This window comes from Ranitomeya variabilis, chromosome 5, assembly GCF_051348905.1.
Source record: "Ranitomeya variabilis isolate aRanVar5 chromosome 5, aRanVar5.hap1, whole genome shotgun sequence".
NCBI lineage: Eukaryota > Metazoa > Chordata > Amphibia > Anura > Dendrobatidae > Ranitomeya > Ranitomeya variabilis.
The window spans coordinates 78,417,855-78,435,582 of NC_135236.1; the positions used below are offsets into that span (position 1 = coordinate 78,417,855).

At 41.9% G+C, this 17,728-nt stretch overlaps 1 protein-coding gene across 2 annotated transcripts; it reads right to left on the minus strand.

Moving 5' to 3' along the window:
• Positions 1-9,295: 9,295 nt before the first annotated feature.
• Positions 9,296-16,043, minus strand: LOC143774743 (volume-regulated anion channel subunit LRRC8D-like). 2 transcript variants are annotated; one of them, XM_077262507.1, is made up of 2 exons: positions 15,870-16,043; positions 9,296-11,706 (listed from the first exon to the last, which is right to left on the minus strand). In XM_077262507.1, the coding sequence occupies exons 1-2, from the start codon at positions 15,886-15,888 to the stop codon at positions 9,368-9,370; spliced, it is 2,358 nt and encodes a 785-aa protein (XP_077118622.1). In that variant the 5' UTR covers positions 15,889-16,043; the 3' UTR covers positions 9,296-9,367. The 2 variants fall into 2 exon arrangements, with proteins under 2 accessions (XP_077118622.1, XP_077118623.1); XM_077262508.1 differs by having other exon boundaries at positions 15,836-16,040.
• Positions 16,044-17,728: the final 1,685 nt, after the last annotated feature.

A 17,728-nucleotide genomic window follows, 5' to 3' on the forward strand; every position in this document is an offset into this window, starting at 1 on the left:
TTGTATAAATCATCTAGAAAAGGAACTGAAGGTAAACTAATCAAGTTTGCAGATGATGCAAAGCTAGGAAGGATAGCTAACAGTAGAGAAAATTGAGAAAGGATTAAGAAGGATCTAGATGAGCTTGAGCAATGGTCAGCGACTAATAAGATGGTATTTAACGGAGAAATGCAATATTCTACATCTTGGGAAGAAAAAAGAACATTATATTGACAGAAAGGGAGGAATAGAACTAAGCAACAGCATGTGTGAAAAAGACTTGGATACACTAATAGATGACAGACTGCACATGAGTCAACAGCGTGATGCAGCTGCAAAAAAGGTAAACACAGTTCTAGGATGTATTAAGAGAAGCATAGAGTCTAGATCACGTGAAGTAATTATCTCCTTCTACACCTCCTTGGTCATGTCTCATCTGGAATACTGTGTCCATTTCTGGGCACCACATTTTAAAAAAAGACATAAAAAACTGGAGCAAGTTTGGAGAAGAGCTACCAGGATGGCGAGCAGACTGCAGAATATGTCCTACGAGGAACGGTTAAAGGGTCTGGGAATGTTTATCTTGCAAAAAAGAAGACTAAGATGAGACTTAATAGCTGTCTACAAATATCTGAAGGGCTGTCACAGTGTAGAGGGATCATCCTTATTCTCATTTGCACATGGAAACATGAGAAGCAATGGGATGAAACTGAAAGGGAGAAGATACAGATTGGATATTAGTAAAACTTTTTGACAGTGAGAGTGATCAATGAGTGGAACAGGCTGCCACGAGAGGGAGTGAGTTCTCTTTCAATGGAAGTCTGCAAACAGAGGCTGGACAGACATGTGTGTGAGATGGTTTAGTGACTCCTGCGTTGACCAGGGGGTTGGACATGATGACCCTGGAGGTCCCTTCCAACTCTAACATTCTAGGATTCTATGATTTTATGATTAAGTGATTGAGGTAACTTTCAAAATTTGCAAACAGACACAAGGACAATTAGTATGGTCATTTACATATTGGACACATGCAGGGCATGCAAACCGCTTACAGATGAATCACCGCATACATATTACGCAGTGCATACATAGTACTTCCGTATCAGTTACCTGCAGCACACACTTCATGTTTCGCATGTTAGTTGACAGATCGGTAAATCACAGTGTAATACCTGCATAGGTCTTCACTTCTGGAGCAGCAGGCCCTCTGCACCTGTACAACGAAGGTCCCATACTGTGGCACAAACTGCTGGACTAGGTGTTACAGCTCCACTTCTATCAGGGTATGTGCCCATGATCAAGAATTACTGTTTTAACGCTGTGTATTTATGCAGCGTCAAAACCGCAGTGGCCAGATGTTACAGCATAGTGGATGGGATTTTTAGAAATTCCATGTCCTCTATGCGTTTGTATGCCACAACAACAATTTCACCAATATTGAACCAGTATTGAATATGGTAATATAGAACGCAGCATTTTGGACCCAGCGAAAATACGCTGCATCCAAAGCACTGCTACTTCCTGATCATGGGAGCGTAGCCTTAGGGGGAGATGAGCTGCAGTACCCAGGAAGGCCACTACACAGTGTACGGTGCTGTGGAGTGGATCTACCTGAGCTTTTATAGAGTCATTAGTGACCTCTGACCTATAGTTCCTCATGATTGGCTGTGCTATAGAGTGGGGTAAAGGCAATGCATTATGGGGAAGCTCTCAGGGTCATGTTATCCTTTTTGTGTATTTTATGAGGTGTTAAAAAAGCAATAACACACTAAAAAAAACAGAGGAAAAAGTGCACCTAGGGTGTGCACACAAAATTATTTAAATATAGAGTCAAACATAATTTAACATAAAGTAGTTTTGCCTTTAATAAACTATAAAAGGTAAAAAGTCTATGCTTGCTATTGAAAACATAGTATACATGTAGAAAAACCCTACAAAATAAGATAAGCTACTTTTCAATAATCCTGCAGCAACAGAAGATCTGTGGTTAGTTCTCCAAGATGTTTGAAACAACCTCCCTGCTGAGTTCCTTCAAAACTGTGTAGAAGTGACAAATGTACCTACAGTACAAGAACTGATACTTTCATGTAATTTTGAAGGCAAAAGGTGAAGATACCAAATATTGATTTGAATTAGATTTCTGCTTTGTTCATTCTCTTTACATTTTCTGATTTGATAAAATAAACTATTAACATCAGTAAAAGACTAAAGAGAGCCATTCGAGCAGACAAAGAACTTTATTACCAAAAGATATGTACAGAGATAGTAAGCAAATATTTGAAGGGCAAGACCAAGAAACAGAAGCGTCTCTAGGGGTGGGCAGTCGGGCCGCCTAATGAGGTGGTCCGCAGTGTCTCCCCCGTCAGCTGCATTTTGCCACCCCCCACACTGGGAGTCGGCTGTTCTCTGTGCTGACTGTCAAGCTGACAGCCGGCACAGAGAAGCTGCAGCGCGCCGGCTCCCAGTGATCAATAGTACTTGCATCTATCAGACGCGAGTACAATTGAAGCTCTGACCACCAGGTTAGAGCGACATCAGCAGCGTGATCAGGTCATGTGATCACGCTGGTGACATCACTGGTCCGCGTTGCAGAGGCGAAAACTGGTGGTAAGTGCTCCAGTGGAGCTGAGGACACCGAAGATTAAGTGCGGAGGGCGGTTTAGTGTGGGGATGGGGAAATTTGGGATGGGGATGTGGGGATTTGGAGTGGGGATGGGGGATTTAGAGTGCGGATGGGGGATTTAGAGTGCGGATGGGGGATTTAGAGTGCGGATGGGAGATTTGGAGTGGGGATGGAGGTATTTGGAGTAGGGATGGAGAGATTTGGAATGGAGATGAGGAAATTGGAGTGGGGATGGAGAGATTTGGAGGGGATAAGGGGATTTGGAGTGGGGATAGGGAGATTTAAAGTTGGGATGGGAGGATTTAGTGTGGGGATGGTGAGATTTAATATGTGGTGGGATTTAGAGTGGGGATGGAGAGATTTAGAGTGGGGATGGGGTTTTTAGTGTGGGGATGGGGAGATTTAATGTATGGTGGGAGATTTGGAGTGGGGATTTAATGTGTGTGTGGAGATTTGGAATGGGGAAGTGAGAGTTAATGTGAAGGGGGATTTGGAGTGGGGATGGGGGGATTTAATGTGTGGGGGGAGATTTGGAATGGGGATGTGAGATTTAATGTGAAGGTTGATTTGGAGTGGGGATAGGGAGATTTAAAGTGGGGATGGGGAGATTTAGTGTGGGGATGGTGAGATTTGATATGTGGGGGGAGATTTGGAGTGGGGATGGGGGGATTTGGAGTGGGGATGGGGGGATTTGGAGTGGGGATGGGGAGATTTGGAGTGGGGATGGGGGATTTGGAGTGGGGATGGGGAGATTTGGAGTGGGGATGGAAGGATTTGGAGTGGGGATGGGGGATTTGGAGTGGGGATGGAAGGATTTGGAGTGGGAATGGAGAGATTTGGAATGGAGATGAGGAAACTGGAGTGGGGATGGAGAGATTTGGAGTGGGGATGAGGGGATTTGGAGTGGGGATAGGGAGATTTAAAGTTGGGATGGGAGGATTTAGTGTGGGGATGGGGAGATTTAATGTGTGGTGGGAGATTTGGAGTGGGGATTTAATGTGTGTGTGGAGATTTGGAGTGGGGATGGGGGGATTTAATGTGTGTGGGGAAATTTGGAATGGGGATGTGAGATTTAATATGAAGGGGGATTTGGAGTGGGGATAGGGAGATTTAAAGTGAGGATGGGGGATTTAGTGTGGGGATGGTGAGATTTGATATGTGGGAGGAGATTTGGAGTGGGGATGGGGAGATTTAATGTGTGGGGGACTTTGAGGACACAAAATGATGCACAAAGAGGGAGATGCAGGGCATGTATGAGTAAACAGTATGGGGCATGTATGAGGAAACAGTATGGGGGATGGGTGCAGACACAGTATGGGGAGTGAAAAAGGAGTGTCTGCGGACACATTATGTGTAGTGATGGGAAAAATGTATTTGGACACAGTATGGGGAGTGAGGGTGATTGGATGTGTGCAGACACATTATGTGGAGTTGGGGGTATGTGTGAGCAGGCAGTATAGAGAGTGAGGGAGTAAATATATGAGAAGACAGTATGGTGAACGGGGATGTGAGAGGCGACAGTATGAGGAGGGAGGGGAATAGTTTAAGGAGACTGTATGAGGGGAGAAATGTGAGTGGGCACAGAATAGAGACTGAGTAGTGGAGGCATATCATAGGGGGACAGTGTAAGGATACAACCAGGAGGAGACAGTATACCAAGGAGGGGAAGTGAGATGAGAGGGCACAGTATAGAGACTGGGCCTTACAGGGAGGACACAGTATGAGAGGACAGTGTGAAGAGGGGTCCCAGTATGAAAAGGAGAGGTCAATGTGAAGAGCATATACCATAAGAGGGACAGTGTGGTGGTCATATTTTGTGCAGACAATATATTGAGGGAAAATTATTTATTAAGGGGCTCAGCATAGGGCAGATATTTTCATTCAGGAGCATTATAATGACACTGATATCTTTAAGGGCATCATGTGGAGATTTTCAGCAGAAGACCGGAGAAGATGGAAGTCTGCAGAGACGGGCAGTGGATGAGAAAACTCATCATGGAGTCTGGATAAGGCCGGGGACACACACAACGTATAAAAAAACGGTCCGTTTTTCACGGACGAGAATCGCACAAATGTTTCCCAAACAGTGATCCGTGTGCAGTGCGAGGATGCGATTTCCTCGCATCAAATGATCCCTTTGACATCTGTGTGACATCCGTATGGCATCCGTATGCCGAGATTTTCTCGCAGGCTTGCAAAACCGACATCTAATGGATTTATGTGCTCAAATGTTCGTTAAAACATATATACAGTATACATATATATATATGTCATTGAGACACATTATATATATTCTGTATTTATATTTAATTCAGCACGAGATATGTGACAAGCTGGTAATTCAATTGCCGGCTTTTCATTTCTCCTGCCTAAACCCGACAGGATATGAGACATGGTTTACATACAGTAAACCATCTCATATCCCCCTTTTTTTTGCATATTCCACACTACTAATGTTAGTAGTGTGTATGTGCAAAATGTGGGCGCTGCAGCGTGTAAAATAAAGGGTTAAATCGCGGAAAAAATTGGCGTGGGCTCCCGCGCAATTTTCTCTGCCAGAGTGGTAAAGCCAGTGACTGACGGCAGATATTAATAGCCAGGAGAGGGTCCATGGTTATTGCCCCCCCCCCCCCGTGGCTACAAACATCTGCCCCCAGCCACCCCAGAAAAGGCACATCTGGAAGATGCGCCTATTCTGGCACTTGGCCACTCTCTACCCACTCCCGTGTAGCGGTGAGATATGGGGTAATGAAGGGTTAATGCCACCTTGCTATTGTAAGGTGACATTAAGCCAGATTAGTAATGGAGAGGCGACAATTATGACACCTATCCATTATTAATCCACTTGTCTGAATGGGTTAAAAAACACACACACACACATTATTTAAAAGCATTTTAATGAAATAAACAAACAGGTTGTTTTAGTATTTTATTGCTCTCTCAATCCATCCGGAACACCCTCGCTTGGCAAAATAATAAACCCACAATATACATACCCTCTCTGATGAACTGTCAGGTCCCACGAGGTAATCCATCTGAAGGGGTTAATTATTTTACAGGCAGGAGCTGCGCTAAAGCAGTCGCTCGTGTCTGTAATCCCCGGGTGATGAAATGAAAGGAAAGCTGGGTGATCTGTACTTACATTGAGTCGCGGTGAGGCGCCCTCTGGTGGATGAACTCATATGAACTCGAGCGTGGGAACTTTTCCAAGGCTCCAGTTCATGAGAACATCCACCAGAGGGCGCATCACCGCAACTCAATGTAAGTACAGATCACTCAGATTTCATTCATTCCCCAGGGGTTACAGGCACGAGCGAGTGCTTTAGCGCAGCTCCTGCCTGTAAAATAATTAACCCCTTCAGATGGATTACCTCGTGGGACCTGACAGTTCATCAGAGGGGGTATGTATATTGTGGGTTTATTATTTTGCCAAGCGAGGGTGTTCCGGATGGATTGAGAGAGCAATAAAATACTAAAACAACCTGTTTGTTTCTTTCATTAAAATACTTTTTAATAATGTGTGTGTGTTTTATTAACCATTTCGTACTATTGGATTAATAATGGATAGGTGTCATAATTGACGCCTCTCCATTATTAATCTGGCTTAATGTCACCTTACAATAGCAAGGTGGCATTAACCCTTCATTACCCCATATCCCACCGCTACAGGGAGTGGGAAGAGAGAGGCCAAGTGCCAGAATAGGCGCATCTTCCAGATGTGCCTTTTCTGGGGTGGCTGGGGGCAGATGTTTGTAGCCAGGGGGGGCCAATAACCATGGACCCTCTCCTGGCTATTAATATCTGCCCTCAGTCACTGGCTTTACCATTCTGGCGGAGAAAATTGTGCGGGAGCCCACGCCAATTTTTTCTGCGATTTAACCCTTAAATGTAATAGCTACAGCGCCGAAATTTTGCACATACACACTACTAACATTACTAGTGTGGAATATGTAAAAAAAAGGGGGATATGAGATGGTTTACTGTATGTAAACCATGTCTCATATCCTGTCGGGTTTGTGCAGGAGAAATGAAAAGCCGGCAATTTAATTACCGGCTTTTCTAGAGAACACCGCTGCGTATTTCTCGCAATGCACATGCATGGTCCGTGTGGAATCCGATTTTTTCTCGCACCCATAGACTTGCATTGGCGAGTCTCGGCCGAGATACGCTGACAATCGCAGCCTGCTGCGAGTTCCCTCGGATCCGAAATACGGTGGAGAAAATATCGGATGATGGGAGCTGCACCATAGATTAACATTGGGCCGAGTGCTATGCGATTTTTTATCGCATAGCACTCGTCCGTATTACGGTCTAGTGTGACCCCGGCCTAAGATGAAGAAAAGAAGAACGGCTCCAGGGACATCATCATCTATAAGGTACCTGAATGTAAATATTTGTGATACTGACTAATTCTCATGTTTTTATTTATGTTAGATGCATTAAGGGGGTTGTCCAGGTTTGTGATGAGTCTGCAGTCATTCTATGTGACTGCAGACTTCTGAATTCTCACAATGTGCACTGCACGCTGTTAAGATTCCAAAATAGCAATTTCTGGTGCTGGTGATTTACATACATGCGGTCACGGGCTGACTAGACATGTGTGGCCTCACTCAATGAAAATGAACTGAGTGAGGCCGGGCATGTCTAGTCGGAATGTGGCCAGAAGTATACAAATCACATGCTTTTGCTGACATGACCGTCCAATCTTGCCACCGGCAAAGGAGAATCCTAAAAGTATGCAGTGCATTGGTTGTGAAAATTCAGAAGACTGAAATGTCAGGGTTCAGCTCACGGTCAGAATTCAGCTCTGTAGATTCCAGTAGTCATCACATGGACACTTCACTCATGTGATTTTCATACTTCTGGTCCTGTGACAACGAGCTTCTCTTCCTGCTTCTCTCAGTTTTTCACTGAACATTGGGAGCATTAGGGGGAGCAGCTTGTCGGTACATGAATAAGTGTACAAACCGCATATTTGCTTGGAGAGGGTGGAACGGGGGGCAAACTGCATTCCTGCCCCGGGTGCCAGAAAACCTAGATACACCTCTGCCAAAAAGGCATACTGAAAGGTCAAACAGGTACGACAAAAGTTTCAACCAATAGTGGAAATGTTGAAAGATACCAACGTGAAAAAGCTGAGTCAGAGCAAATCAAGGAAAGATGGGAAGAATACACAAAGCATCTCTACAAGAACGACTTATCAGTACAAGGATGTTATCAATACCATGGATGGCAAGAAGAACAAGCAAATCAATTTTGGAACAAATCAAGCTGAACATGTCACTCCAAGCAAGGATCATCAAGCTACAACTTGTCTACTTTGGACACATCATAAGAAGAGAGAGCAATTGCTGGAGAAGGACATAGTATTCGGAAGAATTAAAGAATATGGCGAAGAGGAAGACCAGCATCTTGATGACTTGATACAATCAAGATAACAGCGGAGAAGATCCTGGTGGACCAATCTAGGTTTTCAGAAGATTTAACTTCCTACAGATCATTCATCCATCAAGTCGCCATGGCTCGAGATTGAGCTGAAGGCCAATGAATAAATAAAAAAATAAAATAAACACTTATAATCTTTAGAGCATTCTTACTTTGCAGCATTTTTTCTACAGCTGCCTAAAACTTTTGCACACTACTGTATATATCTAGACTAGTCAAACCTTACTAAAAGACAACCTCTTTGAGGTATATAAATTGCAAATGATGCTCAGCAATAATAAATATTTTATATTATTTATATAGCACCAACACATTCAGCAGCGCCTGACAATTTAGTCATTGTGTTAGGATTTTAATTAGTGATGAGCGAATATACTCGAGCATGCTCAGGGGCCCCCGAGTATTTTTTAGTGCTCGGAGTTTTAGTTTTTCTTGCCGCAGCTGAATGATTTACATCTGTTAGCCTGCATAAGTACTTGTGGGGGTTGCCTGGTTGCTAGGGAATCCCCACATGTACTTATGCTGGCTATCAGATGTAAATCATTCAGCTGCGGCAAGAAAAACTAAAACTCCGAGCACTAAAAAATACTCGGAGGACCCCCGAGTGTGCTCGAGAAATCTCGAGTAACGAGTATATTCGCTCATCACTAATTTTAATATCATATGACTGCATTTTCAACTAGGTTTTGTTACCAGGAAATAAAATAATTAATCAGGTTGGCTGCTGTTGACTGATCACAGTATTATAATCTTATTATTTTGTGTAGTTGTCCTGATACAGATGGTTCCTAAGAAAACCATACCCACCTGACCACACGATCACCTCCACCTCACTCCAGACAGGGATTGAATTGAGCAGCAAGGTCATGCATGATCACTGCTATTCTATTCAGAATCTATGGGGTGGCAACAATGATTCCCATACACATTAAATAAAAGTCGACTGCAATGGCTAATTTCGACCATAACGAAAAACCATCTGCTTATTTGGTGAAATGAACAAGTGATCACTTGTTTTGACCAATGGGAATCAATGAGCATTTATGATTGTTCAAACCACTGATCGGGCATGTTGGATTTTTTCAGCCAATGATAAGCACTGACTGCTTCATCAATTGAAAAAATGTAATACCAGCCTGATAGTTTCAGATTTTTTTGCGCCGTCGACAAAAGATCATTTGTCAGGCAATTTTTATCTGTTGTGTATGGAGGCCTTAATGCCACAGAGTGTAAATTCACAAAGAGAAGTTTCAAGCAACAGTCAATTTCTATTTTCCACTTACGCAAATAAAATAAAGTTTGTGCATTTTTATTATTAATTTACATGAACTTTTTCCTCAGTTCTGGAGCTAATCTTCCTAAAACGTGTTCTTCTACGTCAATCCGCCCTTTCTTCAGCTGTAAGCAATTTGCAATCTCTTCTGGCAACTCTGTCAAGTTGTTGCCCATAAGATCCAAGCTGGTCAGAAGAGGTAGCTGTCCAATCTCAGGTGGTAGAGTTGTAAGTTTGTTAGAACTAACATGGAGGGACCGGAGTCTAGTGCAGCGGAACAACTCACGGGGTAACAAAGAGATTTGGTTACAGTTGATTGTCAATGATTCCAGACGTGTTAAGTGACCAATTTCATGAGGGATAAGTCTGATGTGATTATAGCTTACATCTAAGTGTCTTAACCGAACAAGATTAAAAAGAGAAACTGGTAAATTCTCTAGTTTGTTATTGGAAATTGAGAGTTCTTCCAAATTACGTAGAAGCTCAATAGATGGCGGGAGATGACTAATAGCATTATGGGATAGTCGTAAGATGGTAAGGCTTCGTAGACGGTGAAGTGTTCCTAGTTCTTCAACGTACTGTAGACAGTTGGATGTTAAATCGATGCATTGTAAACTTGTTAACCCAAAAACTGCACCAGGAATTTTAGTCATCTTGCAGTGACAAAGTTTAAGCAACAATAATTGGTTCATCCTTTTCAGTTGACCAAGTGACCCAAATTCAGTGTCTCCATTCTGTAGGCTAAACTCTGACAGCTGCCCTGCCACATCGAGCACTGCCGAAGGAAAATGAGACAAGTTAGTAGTCAAAGAAAGACACTTAAGTCCAGACAGTCCACGTAAAGACTGTAGACGGATGGATCGATTGTTGGACCAATTGAGGTTGCCAGAAAGATGCAGTTGACTTAAATTCTTCAAGGAGTACATCCAGGATGGAAGTTCTTCCATGTCTGTGAATCTAACATGAAGCACTTTTAATCTCTCTCTGATGAAAGAAAAAGCTTCAGGGTCCATTTTGACTGAGCAGTGACTGATGTGGAGCTCCAAGAGAGACTTAAGTTGAGACACTGCTCCTACGAACTTCGCAGATGAGATCAACTCAAGCTTGAGAATCTCAATCTCACTCAATTCATAGACATCTCTTGGAATTACAGGGATCATGGCCAGTTGCAGCTCAAAGCGTCCATTTGAGTCCTTGTAAATCATCTGTCTCAGTTTCTCCGCTGGCCACTCAGAATTAAGTGCTATCTCTCTGAGCCTTCCTTCGCTTACAGCAGAGAGAAACACAGAGAATCTCCTTGAGTATAGCGTGTCATAGAGGTCTACCATGTGCAACATGAAGGCAAAATCGTTTTTAACATCAGGGATATCACTAAATCCAGCACCTTCACTATTTTTTTCAAAGGAGTACACCTTCAGGGAATTAGTCAATAACCAAAATAATGCATAGGCAGATAGGAAAGCGTAGACACACACAAGTATAATATAGGTCACAAGAAGCTTTTCTAGTATGAAGGCCAAGTTGTGTGTGCAAGTGAACACAGAATATCCCATGAGATTTTGTATTCCTGGTTTACAAGGATGGTGGAAGCTAAATGAACCTACCAAACTGAGTGAGTACCCAAGGATTATTGCTACTTTAACCACTTTGAAAATAGTTTGTCCAACATAAACTCTATATACAACATCGGAGTCCTCAACATGAGCTCGGAAATGTCTGATCTTCTCAAACAAAGCCTTTGCTTGCTCTCCCTCCTTTTTGTCCAAGATTGCAGACACTGAGACCGGTACAAATGACAATGGCATTTCATGTATTAATGGTGTCCTGGGGGAGTAGTCAATGGAACGTGAGCTGCTGGACTTTTGACGGTTATGTTCTGGAGGTGGCTGGTCACTTGTTTCCTCAAGCGCTTTAGTAGTCCATGGAGATTCAAAGCATTTAGCCAAGATAGACAGGAAATGTTCAACCTTTGAAGATGTTTTTGGATACTTAAACCAAAAATTACTGCTAACCAGTAGCATTATAGTGTTAATAAGAGCCAGGTAAGGAAAATATTTGGACTGCCAAGGCATGACTTTGTGGTAACAGACAACACTCACGTACATATACTGCTGGTAGTCCAAATTGGTCAAGTGGCCGATATCTTTTGGAAAAGTCGGAGTAGGTTGGGTGGCCTCACTAAAGTCATTTGACATGTTCTCGGCTAGCTTTGACTTTGGCATACAGACAACTTTATCCATTGTAATAAGAAGTGTTGCAGAGAAGAAAGATGTCATGAGCATAATTATAAGGAGATAATCCATGAGAACGTCCCACCAAGGTTTCACGGCCTTGAAATGGGCCTGGGTGTCGGCAAGCGATGCAGCCTCGCTTACCGTGATCATACCTAAGAGTGGGGAGAAAAAGCAGGAAAATATTAAAAACATTAAAAAAACATTTTGGGGGGAGATTTTGAAAGTCAATAGTGGTTTTCAATATTGTTTTATTAGAATTTTTAATGTAATGTCTAAGTTATGAGTACAATATTACTTGTCAAGTCTTGCTGGCCACCGAATAGATGAGGAACATGGACACTGTTCCCTTTCGGACCCTAATGCTGATGGACCACTTAAAAGGTTTTTTCTCACTTAGCGTTTTTGTGAAAAATTGAACGTTTTTCATGACAATTTTAGCAAAATTTCTGCTTTGTCAAAAAGCTGAGGCCATATGATACTTTGAAGCCTTTATTGAACTAAACATGTTATCTATAATTTGTGAGATTTATAACAAATGTCTAAATCGAAAAACTTTTCTTTTGCCCATAGTAATGTCATGGTATAGCTTTAAAGGGGTTGTCTAGTGAAAACACGTTATCACGTATCTACAGGATAGGTAATAACTTGCTGATCAGTAGGAGTTCCACCGTTGGGACCAGCCACAATAGGCAGAATTGGGATTTTTTTTCCATGACGGAGAACTTTTATCCTTGTTACAAAATGGACTGGTAGGTCAAACATTGATTCATTATTTAGTGGGCTGCCAGAAAAAGTGGAGCTCAGTGCTCACCCACCCCATAAGGAATGAATGGCACAGCGGTTGAGCACGCATACTGCAACTCCATTCTAACTGGGATGAAGTACCCTATCCCAGCAGCCAGACCCCCGCCAATTATTTTGTGCATAGGTAATTTATTTTTTACTGGCGAACCCCTTTATTTTCCTGGAGCTGTATAAAAAAAGAAAAATCTTAAAACCTGGGCTCTGATTTTTCGTTAAGGGCAACAAAAACAGTTTTCCTTTAAAACAGTTTTGATCACTGGAGCTCCTTGTGTTTTTTGTGTTTGTTTTATATATCAGTAGTGTTAAAGAAAAAAAAGCAGAATGCTTTCAATAATAAACATTTTTTCTCGAATTTTCCCAATAGGCTTCTTTTTGGACTAGAAAACAAGAGAAAAGATGCTCATACTACAAATATATAAAAATCGCTATAAAAATGTTTGTAAATGTCTCTTGAGATTCATACTGAGGGTTTTTTTTATACAATTAAAAAATTCGGAAAAAAAAAATGTCATCATGTTTTCCCCTATATAATCCATCGCCAATGGTGTAGCAATGTCCCTAAAACCCTTCATTTTAATTGTCCCACCGATCGGTCTGATGGGCGTCAGTGATCGCCCCCCCTCCGCCTTTAATTGACGTGGATGACATATCCTCATAATAAAATACATTTTTTGAAGTACATGGGGAAAAGCTGGGTTTATATAAATCTGTTGTAGGGAGGTGACTACAGGGGGCAAAAAGGTGACAACGATTTACCTAAGGAGAACTTGGTGACGGGGTCCCTTTAAGTTTGTTGTTTGCTAGCCTCTCTCTTATCTTTCCCAACTTATTATGGAAGTATCTCCGAGATTTCAGCTCTGAAGCCTGCCGAATTGTGAATGCAGCTCTTGGCCATAAAAAGTGCTATAATTTTGGATTAATATAAGAAACGTATTTACAAAAACTCAAAATAATAGGTACGTAATATATTATTCTTCTTAATTACTCACTTTTGCCTATTGCAGTCAATTTTTTGACATTTTAATATGGACGATCTATCATTGGCTTAGGTCATCAATATTAGACTTCTGGAGGTCTGACTTTCGCCCTCCCTCCACCAACAAGGTGTGTGAAGAAGCGTTTTGGGCAACCTGTTTTCATGTCAAGATAATCATAAAACGAACGTTTTTTACAACTCTCGTTCATGATTATCTTCCGTGTAAACGTGGCTTTAGGTAGGGTTCACATGAGCGCGTTTCATGGTCAGTATACAGGCTGCAATGTCCAGTCTGATCGCAGGTCTACTGAGTCCAAACCGACATCCTTATATGTTCTGGGCGAGAGACCCGCGGTCAGTCCGAGGATTGTGGTCGTATATTGATTGTGACATATGCCTGTGTGAACCTGGCCTTATTTTATGTATATTTTATATATGTTACTTCTCCACATTCTCCCTAATTAATATACTGCATCTCAGATAAAGCAAGTGCCAGTTAACAGCACCCCATGCATAGGAGGATTACACAATTTTCTAAAAAGGGTTTGAAATTTTCAAATCATCAAATAATTGCACTATGATCCAGCATCCAAAGCTAGAATTTCCCTAAATGGCCTTCAATTTGGTGGAGAAAAGGGGCCAGATTTACTTAATGAGTTCTTCATTTGCCCAGTTGTACATAGCGCCATGTCCTAATCATAGACACGGATATGTATAATTTTGCTTTTTTCTTGAGAGCTCGCACACACAAACATAATAATTGGACCAGTACAATCTGTCCTTTATGTTACTCGATATGGATGTGCACATCTGAGTTTTATCTGAAACAGAGTTGGTCTGAGGGAAAAAAAAAAAAAAAATGCAGCATGCTCGAGTTGCCTTCAATAATTGGATGGCACTCGCCCATTCGTGTTTATGGGTCCGTGAAAAAAATCAGACTGCACTCGGATGACATCTGGTATGGTTTTCACAAACACACTGTATAAAGAAGGAGGAGAGTTTTTTATTTAATTTTCCACATTTGAGAATATCGGATCACACATCAGAGTCTGATCAGAGTGTGATTAGCATAATCGACCCGATTTTCTCAGATGAGAGAATATCGGTCGTGTGACCCTAGCCTAATTGCGTTACATCTGTGTTTCTTATGTGTTGTACTAGAAATTTGTTTCTATTCAAAACTGTGACTATATATATGTATTATAGTAAGGTAAGGTCCTGGATAGCGGGTACGGGTTACTGAGATGGCTTTTATGTTGACTGGATTTTGGGTCCGGGCTTCAGGAGCGACCAAAAGAGCCTGGGTGGGAAAGGTCGCTCCCATGCTCCAGACAGGTCTTACTGGCCTAATAAAATGCCCCTGGTCTAGCTCAGGTTGTAGTAGTAGTGTGTTGAGGCTGGAGAAAGTCAGGGCTACTGCATAGTCTGTACTGCGGCCTGAGAGGTTTCTTTAATACCAAGTTGGTGAGACCATTTGATTTTCTTTGCTTTATTCAGAGAGACGACTGTTTGTTATTTGTGATGAAGAAGGGCCGTTTCATTATTGAGCTGTAAAGTTTATGAAGGACAATAAACTTTATTCTGTTTTAATATAAATACCCTATGTGTGTCCATGCGGCTACCAGAGAGCTGAAACCCCTACAATATGCAGTGAGATTTTAATGTTGGGCACATCATAATTACGTGTAATGAAATAGTTTGGATATCGTGTATTCCAACATATATATATATACAGTATATACTGATTATTTTGATTATGTGCTGCCACTGCCTCCATAGTTATATGTTTGGCACATATCAAATGAAATAAATATGAAAGAAATGTGAAGATTGTTCCAGCTCGTTTTCAATTAAAAGTCCTTTATTGATCCATATCCTTAAAAATCATCCCTGCACATAGCCATGATGAAGATCTCTTAGATCGAAATGCGTAGCTATTAGCAGGTTTTTGTCGCTGTTCACATTCCCTTTTGTGCAGGGATGATTTTTAAGGATATGGATCAATAAAGGACTTTTAATTGAAAAGGAGCTGGAACAATCTTCACATTCCTTACGTCTTCAAGCTGCTGCTACGTCTGGGTCAGGACGGGTTCACGTGCTCCTGTGGTCTGTTGGTGAGCTGACTGGGCCTTTGGCCCCCGTATTTTTCTATTGAAATAAATATGACCTAATCAGTGACAAAAATAACAAATGTAAAATTTGTTGGAAAGTCTCCGCGCCCACATTTTGATGGAAAAAAAAAAATACCAAAAGGGTGCGTGTGCACTGATGAAATCTGCTGCAATCTGATTTTTGTTATAGATTATATCTAGTAATGGAACAATCGGCATCACTAGACTTCTTGTTCCTTATTTGTCGCCTCATTTATAAAGCTGTCCTTTACCTGTGAAGTGGTACCTGGCTTTTTGTGCCTATTTGACCCATGGACGTTCCCATCTATATGAACCATTGGCCTTCAGGGTTCTCCTGCTGAACTCTCGCAGCTCAGCAAGTGTCCTTACCTTGTTGGAGTCTTGCAGAACTCACACTCCTTACCTCTGCGGACAGCGAGCATTTTTAAACCCAGGAAGCTGCAGCAAATTCTTTCTCAATCCTGGACAAGTCTCGGCGTGTGCCTTGTACGATCTGTCCTCCTATCTTTACAACGTTTAAAATTGCATTTTCACAACTTCTTTCCCAAGGCTAAAAGTTTTGTCAGAAACTTTGTCTCTCCGTCCAGTTTGCACGCTCTTCTCCCTGCGAGTTACATCTGGGAGTCAGCCACCTCTCCCACACTAATCTTTGGTTGGTTTAAGCATGAGTCAATCACGCATAACTTGGTTTTCAAATACTGTGTACACATCTGACTAGCTATTAAAGGCTTTACATGTATGAGTTTTACACTGTGTACTGATTGGTTTATTGAGAACTTACGAATATCTTGTTCTCTACAAAAGGGTGGACAAGCTTTCGAAATGTGATGGTAATTTTGCCCTTAAAAGAAATAAAAAGAGTGTGTGCACTATTAGAGACCTCACTGTGGCTTACTCAGACTAACATACGCTATATGGACACCTCCACGTTGCACCTACAGGAGCTTTTCTGACTTCCTATTCTAAATCCATACACGTTAATAAATATTTGGTTCCTCTGCAGTTAAAGCAGCTTCTGCTCTCCTGGGAAGGGTTTCTACAAAATGTTGTACGTGTCTGTGGGGATTTTTTACCATCCAGAGGACCATTTGTCCATTTGATTCTGGGTCCAGGCTCTATTCTTGTTTATCTCAAAGGTGTTGGATAGGGTTGAGGTCCGTGCTTTGTAGGCCCTGTCATGTTCGTCCTCAACAAGCTCCCCCAACCTTGTCTTTATGGACTGTGCACTGAGGACATTCATGGTGAACTGAAAAATGTCTTCCCCAAAGGGTTTGCACAAAGCTGGAAGCTATACTTGTCTATAATTTTTTGGTATATTGAAGGATTAAGATTTCTCTTCACTGGAACTAAGGAGCCTAAGCTGATCCCTAAAAATCAACCCATAGCGCCTTTATCCCTCCTCCACAATCCTTACAGTTGATGCAATGCAGTCAGGCAGTTAACGTTTTCTTGGCCTTCACAAAACCCAGACTCATCCAGTAGATGCCAGATAGAGAAGTATGACCCGTCACTGTATAGAACACATTTCTAGTGCTCCACAGTTCAGTGGTGGTGGCTTTACACCACTCCACATCATGAAGCTCCCAACAGAGGAACTGTTTTTGTACTGATGTGAATACCTGAGGAGGTCTGGACTCTGCAGTTATGGAGTCAGCAGAGCGTTGGTGACTTTTTTGTAATTTGCTCCTCAGTACTTTGTGAAACCTCTCAGTGATATTACGTGGTCTTCACTGCATGGCCGAGTTGGTGCGATTCCTTCCACTTCTCAATATTATCACTCACAGGTGATGGGGAATAATAAGGGGGGAAGAAATGTCATGATCTGACTTGTTACCCTGGTGGCTCCTATTACAGGACAGCGCTTGTACAAGTAAGCTCTTTACCACCATCCATTCTGTCACATTAGTAAAGGCAGATGGCATGGGGGAACCAAAGGTTATTCATTGGGGTCAATGGGACTGAATGAAAAACCTGAAGTCATTGATTAAGACGTGCAACACAATAGTTTTATCTTTTATATGACTGTGGTCTGTTGGGTTTTCATACTCCTTGCTTTGTAGCATTACACTCCTCTGTTGGCACCGGTCAACCTACAAATGACCTCTGAAGGTTCACATATAAATGTATAAAAAACTATCATTATTTTGCCAAGTCAAACAAAGTGCCAATGTCCTTTCTGTAAACTTTTGAAGGATCATGGTGACATCAAACGTTAATTCATGGAGATCTGATTCTGAAATGCCAAAGATCATTGAAATAAAT